This window comes from Dunckerocampus dactyliophorus, chromosome 18 (genome assembly GCF_027744805.1).
Source record: "Dunckerocampus dactyliophorus isolate RoL2022-P2 chromosome 18, RoL_Ddac_1.1, whole genome shotgun sequence".
Lineage (NCBI taxonomy): Eukaryota > Metazoa > Chordata > Actinopteri > Syngnathiformes > Syngnathidae > Dunckerocampus > Dunckerocampus dactyliophorus.
The window spans coordinates 11,212,343-11,227,179 of record NC_072836.1 but is presented as its reverse complement, the minus strand read 5'-3'; the positions used below and the strand labels follow the sequence as shown (position 1 = coordinate 11,227,179).

The 14,837-nt window shown below is 39.7% G+C and overlaps 1 protein-coding gene across 1 annotated transcript; it reads left to right on the top strand.

Annotated features, from left to right (window-relative positions):
* The first annotated feature begins 225 nt into the window (after positions 1-225).
* Positions 226-14,295, top strand: LOC129171550 (dual specificity mitogen-activated protein kinase kinase 6-like). The gene is made up of 12 exons (XM_054760290.1): positions 226-363; positions 6,680-6,749; positions 7,154-7,202; positions 7,432-7,545; positions 7,623-7,742; positions 7,810-7,926; positions 9,326-9,377; positions 9,446-9,573; positions 9,701-9,778; positions 9,904-10,043; positions 10,174-10,219; positions 12,009-14,295. Exons 1-12 carry the CDS (start codon positions 345-347, stop codon positions 12,084-12,086), a joined length of 1,011 nt encoding a protein of 336 aa, XP_054616265.1. The 5' UTR covers positions 226-344; the 3' UTR covers positions 12,087-14,295.
* Positions 14,296-14,837: the final 542 nt, after the last annotated feature.

Here is a 14,837-nt window from a genome sequence, read left to right as displayed (position 1 = left end):
GTAGCGGCAATCCGGAAGTACGTCATCACGTTGTTGGAACCTTCAGCTGTCAGACTTTGGCCACCCAAAAAAGTGCAGGTTTTTGTTAGCAAACTTGCTCGAAGTGTGCAGATCGCGCTATCTTCAATCCAAACTGTGCATTTTGTCGCTGATCGCCTTGCGAACGCATCGAGAGCGTTTACAACGCACCAAGACGAGCCATTTGTGCGTTAATCGCTGCTAGTTTTTTTGCACCGCCAGCCTGCTATCCTGAGCGGGTGTACGGCTTCGATGCAGGGAGGGAGGGAGTAGAAAAAGGCAAAAGTCTTTGTGCTTCCCTTCCCCCTCATCAAAGCAAAGGGGAAATGTCTGTCTCCAAAGGAGGTATGTGTGGTTTTTCCCTATTATCTATGACTTTTTCTTGGAGGAATGCATACATGTATGAATTGCGTTACGTGCAGTTTGAGCGGAAGTCATTTGTAGCTAGCCATCTTTTTAAGAAATGAAAGCACGCCAGGTGGAAAGCCTTTGCACGTATGAGCGGAGGGGAAAAAAAAAGAAGCTGGCCAGCATGCCTTTCCACTTTTTTATGCTGCAAAAAGTGTGTGGACTGCTGCAAGTTAGCCCCGCTAGCCCCGCTGTTGTTGACATGCTAAATAACATTTTATGCTAGCTAGCTTTAAGTTCATGTTAGCACAGTCTATTTCACCCACCAAAAATGTCAAATAAAATTGCAAATAAATAAGCGTGAGTGACTATTTGAATTTGTAGAATAAGACAGGTGTTCCTATGTGTTGTCCTTGTGACCTATGACTCATTGGTTGTGATTGATGGCACCTTGTCATCATAACATTTTAAGCCTCGCCTTCATGTTTTCTTCATTACTTTAAATATATATTTATGTGTAATTTTGAATGAAATCTACATCGGAAAAATTAAATAAAAGGTGCCTCTCCTGCGTCAGAGCATGATGATGATGATGATGATGTCAATTTACATTTCAAGTTCACCGCGTGTGCTGTTACACAATCATTCTAGTGTTACCATGGTGGGGAGTACACACTGTTGGCAGCCTTTGGCCTACCAAGGCATGTTTTGACTTGCAGCGCAGAGGTTGTGCTGCAGCTCTTTTTTTGTTGATAGTCCGCTGGATGGAAGCAGATAGCTGCTGCTGTACACTTTATTATGACCATTATCTGCGTCAAAGATAATATTTATTTAAGAATGATTGCAGCCTGCGTTTGGAGACTTTGGGTTTGGGTTCTCCCTCTTACCCCCAAACAGGGCGTGTGGAAGATGATCTGTGCATGAGTCATCATCAGATTGCATATACTGTATGTATATACAGTATAATATTTATATCCTGTGTATCTATCTATCTATCTATCTATCTGTCTATCTGTCTATCTGTCTATCTGTCTGTGTGGACCCACTGCAAGGCTTCCTGATGATGCTTACTGACACTGTGAACCCGCGCGCAATCCAGAAATTCTTGTTCACATGACGTAGCTATCACACCACCTTGGGATAGTTTCCGCTGGACGACATCGTCTTAATCACGGGTGGCTCCGACCAGGAAGCTGACAACTAACTTAATTGTTTAACAACAAAGGGTTATTATTACGGCTTTTTGGGGGGGAAAAAGAAAAAATTTGGTCAAAACATGAGGACTTTACTCTTAACTCGTTGCAAGAACGTGTAGTGAAGTGTAACGCTGCGACAAACAAGTCACAATATCAGAAGTTAACTCTGCTATAAAAAAACTTAATATTTTAAAATATATATATATATAGTGTTGCCTGAATGAAGTTATAATATTACAAGAATTAAGTCATAACTTACCAAAAAATGTTGACTGAATAAAATGGTAAAAAGGTTTCCGGAATAAAGTCATATATATTTATATTACTAAATTAAAGTCGTAATGTTGCGAGATTGAAGCTGACCATTTGTGAGGAAAAGTTTGCAATATTGAAAGAATTCTGAAAAAGAAGACGTCGTAATGTTGCGAGTAAACAACATAATATATCGCAATGTTGCAAGAATACATTTTTGCGGGGGGGGGGATAGTGCTGTGAGGATATAGTCGAATTAAGTTAAATATTTACAAGAAAAAAAGTTCATTCTTGCAATAAAAATTGTATTTTTAGCAACAAAATTGTAGTGTTACATGACTAACGTTGTCATATTAAAGTTTGCAATATTGTAAAGTTTGTAATATTAAAGTTTTAATTTACCCAAGAAAGCAGTAATGTTGATGGACTAAAATAGCACTTTTGCAAGTAAAAGGTTTGGAAGGAAAGTAAAGTAGGTCAAGTAGAATAGTTACTATTTAAAAAAGTCCTAATAAGTTGTAATGTTGCGAGAACGAAGCTTAATATTGAGGAAATGTTGCAAGTAAAAAAACGTAATAAATTGCAAGTTTGCAAGAAGTTTTTTTGTTTCTTTTTTAGGGCCACAATGCTGTGAGCTTAAAGTTTAGGAAAATAAAGTTGAATATTTATGGGGGGGAAAAGAGTGGTTAATATTACAAGTTAATACTTGCACTTAAAAGGAAGGGAAAAATAATTTTAAAGAATAAAGTTGTAAAGTCGGAATATTTAATAAAAATCAGGATAACGTATTAAAAATACAGAAGGAAAATGTTAATATTACAAGGAAAAAGTGGTAATGTTGCGAGAATATGAATTAGTTTTACGACACAAAGGTCATACTCTAATATTATGAGCAAAAGTTGTAGTTTGCTGTGATCCAGTAATGTAATGTTCCACAGTGTATCCCGTAATTTTACAAGAAAATGTTGTCATTTTGCAAAAATAATGCTGTAATAGCACAATAAATGTTGAAAGAAAAAGTCGCAATGTAACAAGAAGAAAGTTGGGATTTTTGTGCTCCGTCGTAGGAAAAACGCTTTTATGTGCTATGTTTTGCAGCAAAGCATCTTGTGCAACTCTTGTGCCAGCAAATACAGGAAGTTTTGCACACTTTTTTTGTAACGACATGGATGAGAAGGAATCATGCAGTCAATTCATGCTGGGGAAAAAAAAAAAACGGATCTTTACGTTGTTGCCTTAATGTGCTTTAATAAAGACATTACACACCTGCAGCACCTGTTTGTGATGTCATGATGCCCCTCAGCTCATGCGCCGCCCTGCTGGGGGTAGTTAGCAATGCGGCAGCAGGGCGTGTGAAGGGACAACAATTGGTGCCATGTTGCACACATGCACATGATTTAAATTCGGGCTTGATTGATGATTAATTCAGGTGTAATTACACACCAGCCAGCACATTAGACACACATGTTTTAATAATTTAACAGTATATAATGTTTTTTATTGTGGTAGGTGCACAGCTGCACTGCATCATTTTGCCCCCATGCAGCTATCCCTAATGTTGTGACACATAATACTCTCTTTCTGCCCAGATTTGCATTGTGCACAGGAGTGTTTCTGGTATTTTTGCAGCTGTAGGCATGTTTTCTACTGCGTAGCTACGTTCTCATGCAAGGTTTTGAACTGACATGTTTGCCAGGTCACTGGAAGGCTTTCAGTCCTCTTACTTCATTCTGCACAGAGGAAACACAGTCTATTTTTAACCCTGCATGCACGCTTGGTTAGGACGCTGTCGCCCTATTTTAGGCTTGGGGCTCAAATCTGCCTAGTGTTTGGCCCGCAGAATCTAAAATATTTGCAAAAATGTATTCCCCCCCCTTCATATTTGATCGAGCCAGCGGGGGTTTTACTGAATCGCACTTCCTCCTGACTGGTTCGGTGTGACTCACGTACATGGCAGCAGCAACCAGTCAAGTCTTTAACTGTCCTGGTGCTTTTCCTTGCCACTATTGAAGGTGCTTTACACACAAGTCATCCTTTCCCAGTGTTGATACCCTTCAGCTTTGCAATAGCATGTCCATGTCGAGAAATGTTGAGCTGTTTTTCCTGTGCAAGGTCCGCTTGTTGTGTCATTCCCTGAAGGGAAGTTCCGGCGGCTGCTTGTTTAAAAAAAAAAAACTAAACCAAAAAAAACATGTTTATGAATGAACTATGGTCACGGATCCAAACCAGAAAGCCCATCTCGGGAGAAGCACAGTTTACTGCACCACATGCAGGTGTTAAATCATGATGCTAAAAATTGGGATGTGATTTATTGAAGGCACATTCGATTGATCCCCTTCCAGCCTTCCAGTGCTCTGTCTGGGTCCTCGCCACTTGTTGTTCACCTACATTCCTTTAGTTCACAAACTCATAGTACCCTTGTTTGGATATTCACAACACAATAAACCCATCAAAATCCCATTAAGCTTGAAAAATAACAAATTTTCATGCCACACCAGTAGATGGCGATGACACACACAAAACAGTAGGTGCACACCAACTGCTTGGCCTCGTGGACAAAACAGTCTTTTCAGTCCACATTCAGTTCATATTTTGTATTTCAGAATGCATTTATTTCTAGTGTTCTCACGTTATGAGCTGAAAACCTGAATGAAAAGCAGGCTTGCGGGCACCTCATGTGGTCACCGCGTTGGTGACCCCTGGTACTATACTACATTTCTTCAAGGTTGGCAAGTCTGTTAGTCTTTATTGATGCTTGAATAAGCAACCCATACAGCGGTTTGTCCAGATACCTCAATAAAATACGACAGGTTCTCAATAGTATTTCACATTTCTGGCCCCAGAGGGGGCATGACAGAAAATAGAGAACCACTGCGCTAAATATAAGCCCCTTTTTTTCAAGACCAGTTTTTGGACAGTACAGTGGAAACTTGGTTAGTGCATGCCCTGATTAGCGTGTTTTTTTTTGGCTAATGTAAAAATCGACCCCAAAATTTTGCCTTTGTTTACGTACATTTTCTGGTTAGCATACAGTATGGCGTGCATCTTGTGTTATTAATACACTGCAGGAGTGCAACTGTTTTCTCAATGTATTTTTTTTTAATCACAAAACGTCCTTGTTAGCTTGTTAGCTTGCTAATTCATGGAAACAGGAACCGGAAGTCAGCTCTGTCGCCCGTCTATGATGTCATCAGCGGTTGACTCTGTAGTTCTTTGCTAACTAACACAGTTACGCCACAAGTCAAAAACGTTTGTCTACTTTTACAGTTATAGTTTTATATGCACAAAGTAATTCTAAATGCATATTAATGATTGAAAGGGATAAATTACAAAAATTAATTAATGGCACGAGTCCATGAGGACCGGGCAGCGCTTTATTTGACAGGAGCCAAACATGAGCTATGAAAAAACTCAGGACAAGCTTGTCAAACAATTGGAAATTGCAGGAGGTCATTACAGTCTGACTAACGGTGTCATCTTACGAAGAACACTAAACTCATCACACAGCAACTTAACACTCAAAAGATATACCCCATAAATATACAAACAAGTACCAATCCAAGTTTTAAATGGAAAAAAAACATTTAAAGTGTTCCCATAATGCATTTTTCGTCTGTGCAAAGCATTTCATTGGAGAGCAAGTAGTATAGAAAATGGATGGATGGCGCAGAAATGCTGCCTCTGGCCACTAGAGGGAGCCAGAGGAACCTGGAGCCCAGAGGGTGGCCGACATCATTGCAGCCCAATGAATTTGTTGTTCAGACGCAATGCTTTGTGGGAAAACTTTAAAGGAAGTTTTAAAGTTTTTTTTCCATTTTAAACTCATGTTTGTATATATCCCAGGTATAGCTTTTGAGTGTTAAGTTGCTGTGTGATGCGTTTAGTGTTCTTTGTAAGATGACACCGTGAGTCAGACTGTTATATTGTTATACTGTCAAATTCAGTATAATGACCTCCTGCAATTTCTATTGGGTTGACAAGCTTGCTGTGAGTGCACTGATAGCTTGTGATTGGCTCCTGCCAAAGAAAGAGCTACCGTTTCCGCACTGACTCGCGAGCAAAACAGTATTCAAACAATAAGTAGTAGTTCTGAAGCAAAGGAGATGTCGCGAGATGTGAACTTAGAAAGTAGAAGAAGAAATTAGCCGCAGGGTTCAAAGTTTAATAAAAAAGTAGCGGCTTATACACTGGAAATTACAGTAAATCGGATTTAAATGATTTCTTATGGGAAAAATTGATTGGGTTAAAGTATGTTTTGGTTAGTCGGACCTTCTGGAACGGATTAATGACGCTAACCAAGGTTCTGCTGTATTTTTTTAAAGGCAAAAACAAGACAAAATTCATCACCATTATCTTAAAATTAGCATCCTAATTCCTCCTCTGTGGTTTGCTAACTTATCCAACCTTTGAGACCGGGGTTTCTGCATCTCTTCAGGTGTTTGTGAGTGACCGGAAGAAAAGCTTTGACCTGCTAGTTGACCTGTATAAATCTCTAGACTTCAAATATAAGATGACTTGTTTTTTTTCATATTTAAGAAAGAAAATACCATCTTATATTCAGGTCAAGACCATAACGACACTGCTTGACACCGTCATGATGTAGTAAATGTACACTTTACTTGAGAAGCATTGTTTTTGGCTCTTTTGTACTCACGCATACACTACCAATCAGAGGTTTGGACACACTGTGTACACTCAAACGGACAATTGTTAGTATTTAGTAAACTGCCAGTGCTGAAATTGGTGTTCTGAATTGGCTCGTTTTAGACTTTGTGCTGCAAAATCTTGCAAGCTTGTACTGTTAGCGAAAGTCCCCAAATTCCTCATGATGTGATATGTGATTGCTTTTCTGTCTTGTTTCTCAGGGAAGAAGAAGAACCCAGGGCTGAGGCTGGCCAAAGAAGTGTTTGCACAGCCCCCACCAGCAGTAGCAGCGTAAGATACATCAATCCACGTGTCTGTTATTGTATTGAAAGCGCTTAACATAAAAAAACATCCATCATATGAGATACAATACAAGAGCTGTGTCCAATAGTCGGCCTTTATCAAGATCATGTAGTGCAGTTGTGTACCACTTCTAGCTAAATTCACTAGTAAATACGTGCGTTTTAAAGCTGTTACGTAGCGGTGTTTCAATAAAATAGTATTTTTCTGGAATTAAGGATTTTTTTATTTTTTTTTATATGAAATGTTGAAAGTTTCTGCAAAGCTGTTCTCTTGAATGTGATGCCACAACAACATTGCAGCCGTTTGTTATGTTTACTTTAGCATTCATGCTCATCTGTTATTTTAATGAGAGTCCCAAATGTCAACATAATGCTACCCTTTCCACTGTGCAGGCCTCCTCGAGATCTCGACTCCAAAGCGTGCGTCACAATCGGAGACAAGGTAAAGTCCTACCACCTCTTACTTGTAATCTTCCTTTACTGTTCTTCTATTAACCTAGTTCAGTACACATCTACACATCCGTCCCATTTCTGCACCTATTTTATTTTATCTTCACAAGGGGCAATACATTTGAGTGAAACATTTGTACGATACATTTGTAGTCAGTGTTCATTGAGGGGAGATACTGACCTGCGGTACATGAATGTCATGGCTGTGCCCTACTGTCTAGAACTTTGTGGTGAAGGCGGATGACTTGGAAGAGATTGCAGAGCTGGGCAGGGGAGCGTATGGCGTGGTGCATCAAATGAGACACGTGCCCAGCGGTGTCATCATGGCTGTCAAGGTAGACTGCTGTGCTTGTGAACATGGGCATCAAGTGGAAGATGAGGTGACTCAACCAGTGATGTTTGGCCTCCGCAGAGGATCCGAGCCACCGTCAACACGCTGGAGCAGAAGAGGCTCCTGATGGACCTGGACATCTCCATGAGGACGGTGGACTGCTTCTACACCGTCACCTTCTACGGCGCCCTCTTCAGAGAGGTGAATCTCTTGAGTCTCACTTAGGGAGGCAGCCTTCTGACACGTGCAACCACTCGTATGTTCTCAGGGCGATGTTTGGATCTGCATGGAGTTGATGGACACCTCACTGGATAAGTTTTACAAGAAGGTCATTGAGAAAGGCAAGACCATCCCCGAAGACATCCTGGGCAAGATCACAGTAGCTGTAAGTAACATGTTATTACGAAACAGGTCTTCTCATAGAAAGTAATGGAAATAGAAATAATATGTTCTGTCTTTAAACCTTTAACTCAGTGCTTCTTAATTAGTGGGGCAGGCCCCCCTGGGGTGGGGTGGTGAGGCAGTGAGTAAACAACTCGGAAAATGTTTTAAGATATTGTCCTCAACATCGCATTTTTTCAAAAATTAATTAATAAATGATGGCTTTTTTATGGTTAGATTGATGATGTTAGATTGATGAGACATTACCTTATATTACATTACCTTAACTTGCACTGTATGGAGTCAGCCGTGGATGCAGATTTCGAGCCGTAGTTCCAAATGACTGTCAGTTATAGACATGACATAGTGGAACCAAGTTCTCCTCCCATTTCGTGTGGAAGCGGTACGCTTCTTACCTTGTCCTTCTTCCCCACTCCGTTTGAAACCATTTCTTAAATTTAGAATAATACATTGGAGGCTAGCGAGTTTGCTCGTTAGCTTGCTATGCTCAAAGCGGCAGCCGTCGCATGTCCGTCCAGAGGTCCCATAGCCTGTGCGCAAGATTTGCGCAATGTGGTGTAAGCAAAGATGGCAGCAGTGTTCATCATTTTACACATTTAAGCGTATGCCAGATGCATGTCAGACTGGCTGCCCTGTATATCAATCAAGTGACAAACGTCATTGTGATGATGGATGATAAGATGATGTCAATCTTTTTTTTTTTTGAATGCCATAGAATTGACCCAAATTACATTTGAGATACTACAATAAGGAGCTTTCCCAATGCTAACGTTATTTATGTCTTATTGCTTTTTTATGTCTACTGTCTTAGGTAATACAAGCGTTAGGGTGACTATAGGGCGACATGTCTACAGGCCTCTAATAATGGTAAAACCCATATTTAGAAGGTCATAAACATGTGTTCTATGCTCTGACAATGAATATATTCCATTTATTAATAAAGAATCTTACTTCACTTATCACGGTCGAGTCTGGAACCAATTGACTGCGATAAAACGAGGGATGACTGTATAAAGACGTCAACCACTCTTAATAGTTAATAGCTAAAACAGTCATTTTAAACATGTTTGAAACGTTCTCTCAACTATGAGACACAAATCCAGCAAAGAAGATGAGACGAGACGATACACAAGATTGAGTCGACGGGATGAGATTTTAACATCACTTTTAAGAAAAGTGCAATGAAAATGAAAAATAGATGACAATTTATTACAATCTACTCATTTAATTTCTACTATGTTACCTTGCATTGCTGCTCACAAGACTGAAACCTCTTTTTGCCTGTTTGGAGGCCGGAGTTGAGGAAAACAGACACGCATGCACATGGCACTATATTGAGGCTGGTAAAATTATCAAGTTAATTTTCACTTCCTCCCCCCCAGATCGTAAAGGCATTAGAGCACCTGCACAGTAATCTGTCAGTCATACACAGAGGTAAGCGCAGCAAGAGTGTACACTTTTCTTTTTTCCCCCGCCTCCTCGCTAAATACGCCCTCTTACAGATGTGAAGCCCTCCAACGTTCTGATCAACACTCAGGGCCAAGTGAAAATGTGCGACTTCGGCATCAGCGGCCACCTGGTGGACTCTGTGGCCAAGACCATGGATGCTGGCTGCAAGCCCTACATGGCGGTAAGAGTGGACAGGGGGTGGAGCTACAGAATTTAAACTTAAATTCTCCTTTTAGTGTGTTTTGACAAAGTTATTTTTAAATCAAGACACAAGCGCAGAATAAATGTGCTTTTTATTTGCTTCTTAGCCTGAGCGCATCAACCCTGACCTCAACCAGAAGGGCTACAGTGTCAAGTCAGACATATGGAGTCTGGGTATCACAATGGTGAGTCAGCTTCAATGTCTAAATGTCTAACAGCAATAACGATACTTTTTGGGAGGATTAGAGGGCTGTGTCTGGCAATAAAGCACCAGACCCGTAACGAGCACTCATCTGGATGTACGCTATAGATCGAGTTGGCCATTCTGAAGTTCCCCTATGACTCGTGGGGCACGCCCTTCCAGCAGCTCAAACAGGTGGTAGATGAGCCATCCCCCCAGCTGCCCGCAGACCGCTTCTCGCCAGACTTTGTAGACTTCATCTCCCAGTGGTGAGAGTCACTTCGAAATACTTGTAGTTGAAATCCTAACCGTCTTTGCTGGTGGTACATATTAGTGACTGGCCAGCAGAGGGCAGTGTTTTCTACTTATTAACCTCAACCTTCTCCTGTGTCTCCACAGCTTAAGAAAGAAGCCCAATGAGAGACCAGCTTATACAGAATTAATGGTAAGTGGTTTTTGTTTTTAATTTACAACTCCTGTATGCAATAAATATGTATCTTGCCAAACATTTGGCAAATTTTCTGGCATCGATATCTCTGTCAATACATTCAATGCACTCAGGTTCATGTTCCAAGTTAAAATAATTGTAATAATGGAAATTGAAAATGGAAAATGTAGAATTTGAACCCCAGGACCCTTTTCTCCTTTTATACTAAACATTTCAAACAAATTGATTATAACGCCACATAAATAATATATCAGCAGAATACTTTTAATAATACGATCATAATAACTTTGAAAAACAAAACAAGCATCTCACACCAAACAGATGCTTCCCTTTTTTCCTGGAAGGAAACATAATATGAATAATTTTGTCATTCATTTGGGTTTTCATGTCTACTAAGTAAGTGTGTATGTGTGTTATATATGTTAATTAAGTATTATCATTATTATTATTTATTTGGAGTGGGATGATAAAAAAAATATATAAAATACGAATAAAGAAATATTAAATGAAGACAAATACAAATGAAGGCAAAACAAGTACCCCTAAATTGAATGAAATTGAATGAATTAGTATTTAAATGGTGAAAGACTGAAAAAAATCTAAGGAAATATAAATATAAATCTAAGATAATATTTAAAGATAATTTTAAATTAATTCCTACAAATAAAGGAAAGACAAATAAACCCAAAATTTCAAAATTGAATTGTAATTTTAGTTTATGGGGAAAATATATTTTAAAACAATCAATGATATTACAAAAAAAAATTGTTTAATTAATTTGTACAAATGAAGGCAAGGCATGAACCCCAGTATATGCCTGGTCCTCTATGCAGCTGAGTACTGTAATTTCCGGTGTATATGCCGCTACTTTTTTCTCATGCTTGGAACCCTGCGACTTATACATTGATGCACCTCAGTTATGGCTAAACTACATTTCCCATGATGCTTGGAGTGCAGCTTCAGGAAGTAGTGACGCGGACGAGTGAAGTAAAAGCTAATATCACATTTTGAAGTTTTATGCAGTATTCTTTGATACAGCTTAAGTAAGTTTGAGCAAGTGTAGAATTACTACAGCTTCTGTTTGGACTACTCGGACCACCAGCCGTCAACTGTCACCAACGGGTTTGGAAAGGCTGGTCTACTGCGTGATGGAGAGCTTTAGCTCAAGCTCAGTGGCTAATGGCTTGAGACTAAAGTGACACAAAGAGCAACAACGAGAAAGAGAGCTAGAGAGCGAGACTCCCAAAGTGTGTTACGAAGGAATTATAAGGCTGTTCAATTGTAATGCTGAAGAAGACGACTTGAGTGGTTTTAGTTCCCAGGAGGAGGATGAGGACAGCGATGAATGACTTTTCTGGTAGGCCAATGTTTAACTAGCCATATTACACACACTGTTCGGCAGTGTTTAACTAGTCGTAATACACGCACTGTTCTGTTTTGTTAATCAAAAGTTAAAAACATCATTCTGTGTAGCATCTTTCTGTGTAATACATATCCCATGTTAGCATGTGGACACCTACGGTTTATAGACAGGTGTGGCCTATATATGTACAAATATATATATATTTTTATTTAATGGGTGCGGCTTACATACCGGTGCGCTCTACAGTCCAGAAATGATGGTAAATAATTGCCACCATGTGAGGAAAGAAAGTATTGAAAAGTAGTTTATCACTGGAGTAAGTTGCAAAAAAAAAATAAAAATAAAGCTTAAAAAGTAACGATGCCATGTCAAGTGTCATTTAAAGCTCATTTTCTCACTGTGTTGTTTGTCTTTGCCTCACAGAAACATCCTTTTTTCACCTTGCATGACTCCAAAGAGACAGACGTGGCCAGTTTTGTCAAGGTTGTCCTGGACGACTGATCATGAGCAGGCGCCACCTCTCACTCAGTCAACACACCGATGATGGCCTACCATTTTTTTTTTTTTTTTTTTTTTAAGAGAAGAAAGAAGAAATGAAATGATGGACTCTCAAGCAGCTGTGCTCAGCAGAGAGAAGAGAGCTTCACACATCAACTGGAGAAGTTTGACTCAAACTCACTCAATGAACTTTTTTGCTTTTATTTTTCCCCTTTCTTTACAGAGCCGGACATTTTTCTGTGCGACACATTTATTGCAATTTAGTGTCTTCATCATACGACGTTTTGATACTGTATATCGTCGACGTGTGTGTGTGTGTGTGTGTGTGTGTGCGCGAGTGCGTGTTCGTGTGTATGTTGTGTTTTGAATTTTACCGGATGGCATCAGTATGCCAGTTTTGACCCTCTCCCTGGGTCGCTCATTAATATCAAAGGTCATGCTGGGGAAGGGTGAGGAACTATAAATCATGGTCAAGGTAAAACGCTATTAAATATACCTAAAATCTGAAAATAAGGAACTAAACGTGTAGCTACTAATCATTTGTGGTCCAGGGGTGTCAAGTCTTTTTCCAGGTTCGCATACAGAAAAACTGAAGGATACAGGGGCCACCTTCATACATTTTGTGCATCTAAGATGCTAAAACCAATCCGTTGTAGGTCAAAATATGCCAAGCTGTCTGAACAAAACACTGGCATCTTAGCTTTGTGTTGATGACAAAGCAAATTAGTGTAACATCTGCAAATGTCATTAATAATGAATTGTATCTTTACAATATGCCAGGGGCCAAAAACAAAATAAACAAGCTGTGAGCCGAAAATGGCCCCCGGTCCGCACTCGAGACACCCCATTGCCTGGCTTGTTGCTTTCACAGTTGCCATGGATACCACTTGGAAGCCTTCTGGGCTCGACTTCAATCAAGTGCGTGCCATCAGTTTCTTTTAAATTCCAGCTGCATTTAAAACAAATCGATTTTGCTTATTTTACCTCCATTTTTTTCTTGACACTTTTTTGCTCCTCCCTTCTTTTTATGCCTCTCTCACACACACACACACACAGACACACACAGACACAATATGTTGGGGGAATAATTTATATGTTGAAGATGTAAATACTATCTCCTTGTGTGTGTGGGTTTTTTTTATGTCACACTGTCTGATCCTGACAGTGCAGCTGAGTGTCTGGTAGTAGTTTATTTTAATGCAGTGTGACATGCACATACATACATATACATACATACATACTTACATACATGTATAAATCTTCTAGCAGGGCCTATTTTGGATGTACCGCTCAGGTTTCCGCGGCCCGCTTCTGCCTGAGCCCTTCTATGCAGCATCAGGACCGACTCCCCAAGTGTTCACAGACTGTGATGTCAGTAGTGTTGCTCTGCTTTACACTGTAGTGCCACCTCCATCAAAACAAACAGCGAGTATTTATGATTGTGACTTATAAGGGAACGTGAGCAACACCGCAAAAAAGCTGCTGTTATTTCCCCCTCCTCCTTTTAAGTAAAAAAAAAAAAAAAAAGTCCCCTCTTTTTTGGAGTGTAAAAGTGGACTTTTTACACCGCTCACAATGAGAATGGAACACTTGCTCTACCTCTGACTCCTTCACTCTATTTGCCACCTTGTCGTTTGGTGGGACTGACAAACTTGAACTGTGGAAAGACAAAAAAAAAGATAAAATAAATAAAGGCTTTATTGTTCAGTATGGCTGTTTGGATGTTTTGTTATTTTTATTTTATTATGTGTCGCGAGCTTGAGGTGGCAGTTATAATAAAAGAAAATTTAAAATATAACACGATACATTGTTTTGTATTTGTAAAAAAAAAAAAGTGTATAAGTTGTGGTCATGCATGTATATTTTGTCTGATGTGGAATATTTTTTTTCAAGTGAGGCAAAATTTTACAGTTCTATTTGCAGAGATTGTATACAGTGGTGTGAAAAAGTGTTTGCCCCCTCCCTGATTTTGTTTTTTGCATGTTTGTCAAACATAAGTGTTTCAGATCATCAAAAAAAATTCGATATTAGTCAATGACAACACAACTGAACACAAAATGTAGTTAAAAAAAAAAAAATCCAAATCTACATGTCCCCTCACCCCGTTACAACATAAGACCTATCAGTCTGGAAAAGGTTCTAAAGTCATTTCTAAAGCTTTGGGACTCCACCGAACCACAGTGAGAGGAGCCATTATCCACAAATGCAACAACATGGAACAGTGGTGAACCTTCCCAGGAGTGGCCGGCCAAACAAAATTACCCCAAGAGCGCAACGACGACTCATCCAAGAGATCAAAAAAGACCCCACAGCAACATCCAACTGCAGGCCTCACTTGCCTCAGTAAAGAGGCCATAAGAAAGACACTGGGCAAAAACAGCCTGCATGGCAGACTTCTAAGACAAAAACCACTGGTGAACAAAAAGAACATTAAGGCTTGTGTCAGTTTTGCCAGAAAACATCTTGATGATCACCAAGACCTTTTTGGGGAAAATATTCTGTGATCTGATGAGACAAAAAGGTAACTTTTTGGAAGGTGTGTGTCCCATAAAAGTAACACCGCATTTCAGAAAAAGAACATCATACCAACAGTAAAATATGGTGGTGGTAGTGTGATGGTCTGGGGCTGTTTTGCTGCTTCAGGACCTGGAAGACTTGCTGTGATAAATGGAACCATGAATTCTGCAGTCTACCAAAAAGTCCTGAAGGAGAATGTTAGCAACAGGACAATGATCCAAAACACACCAGCAAGTC

Coding starts and splice junctions, on each gene's coding strand:
- LOC129171550 (XM_054760290.1), top strand. Junction 7,203..7,431: donor GCGTCACAATCGGAGACAAG/GTAAAGTCCTAC, acceptor CCTACTGTCTAG/AACTTTGTGGTGAAGGCGGA. Junction 9,574..9,700: donor GCTGCAAGCCCTACATGGCG/GTAAGAGTGGAC, acceptor TTTGCTTCTTAG/CCTGAGCGCATCAACCCTGA.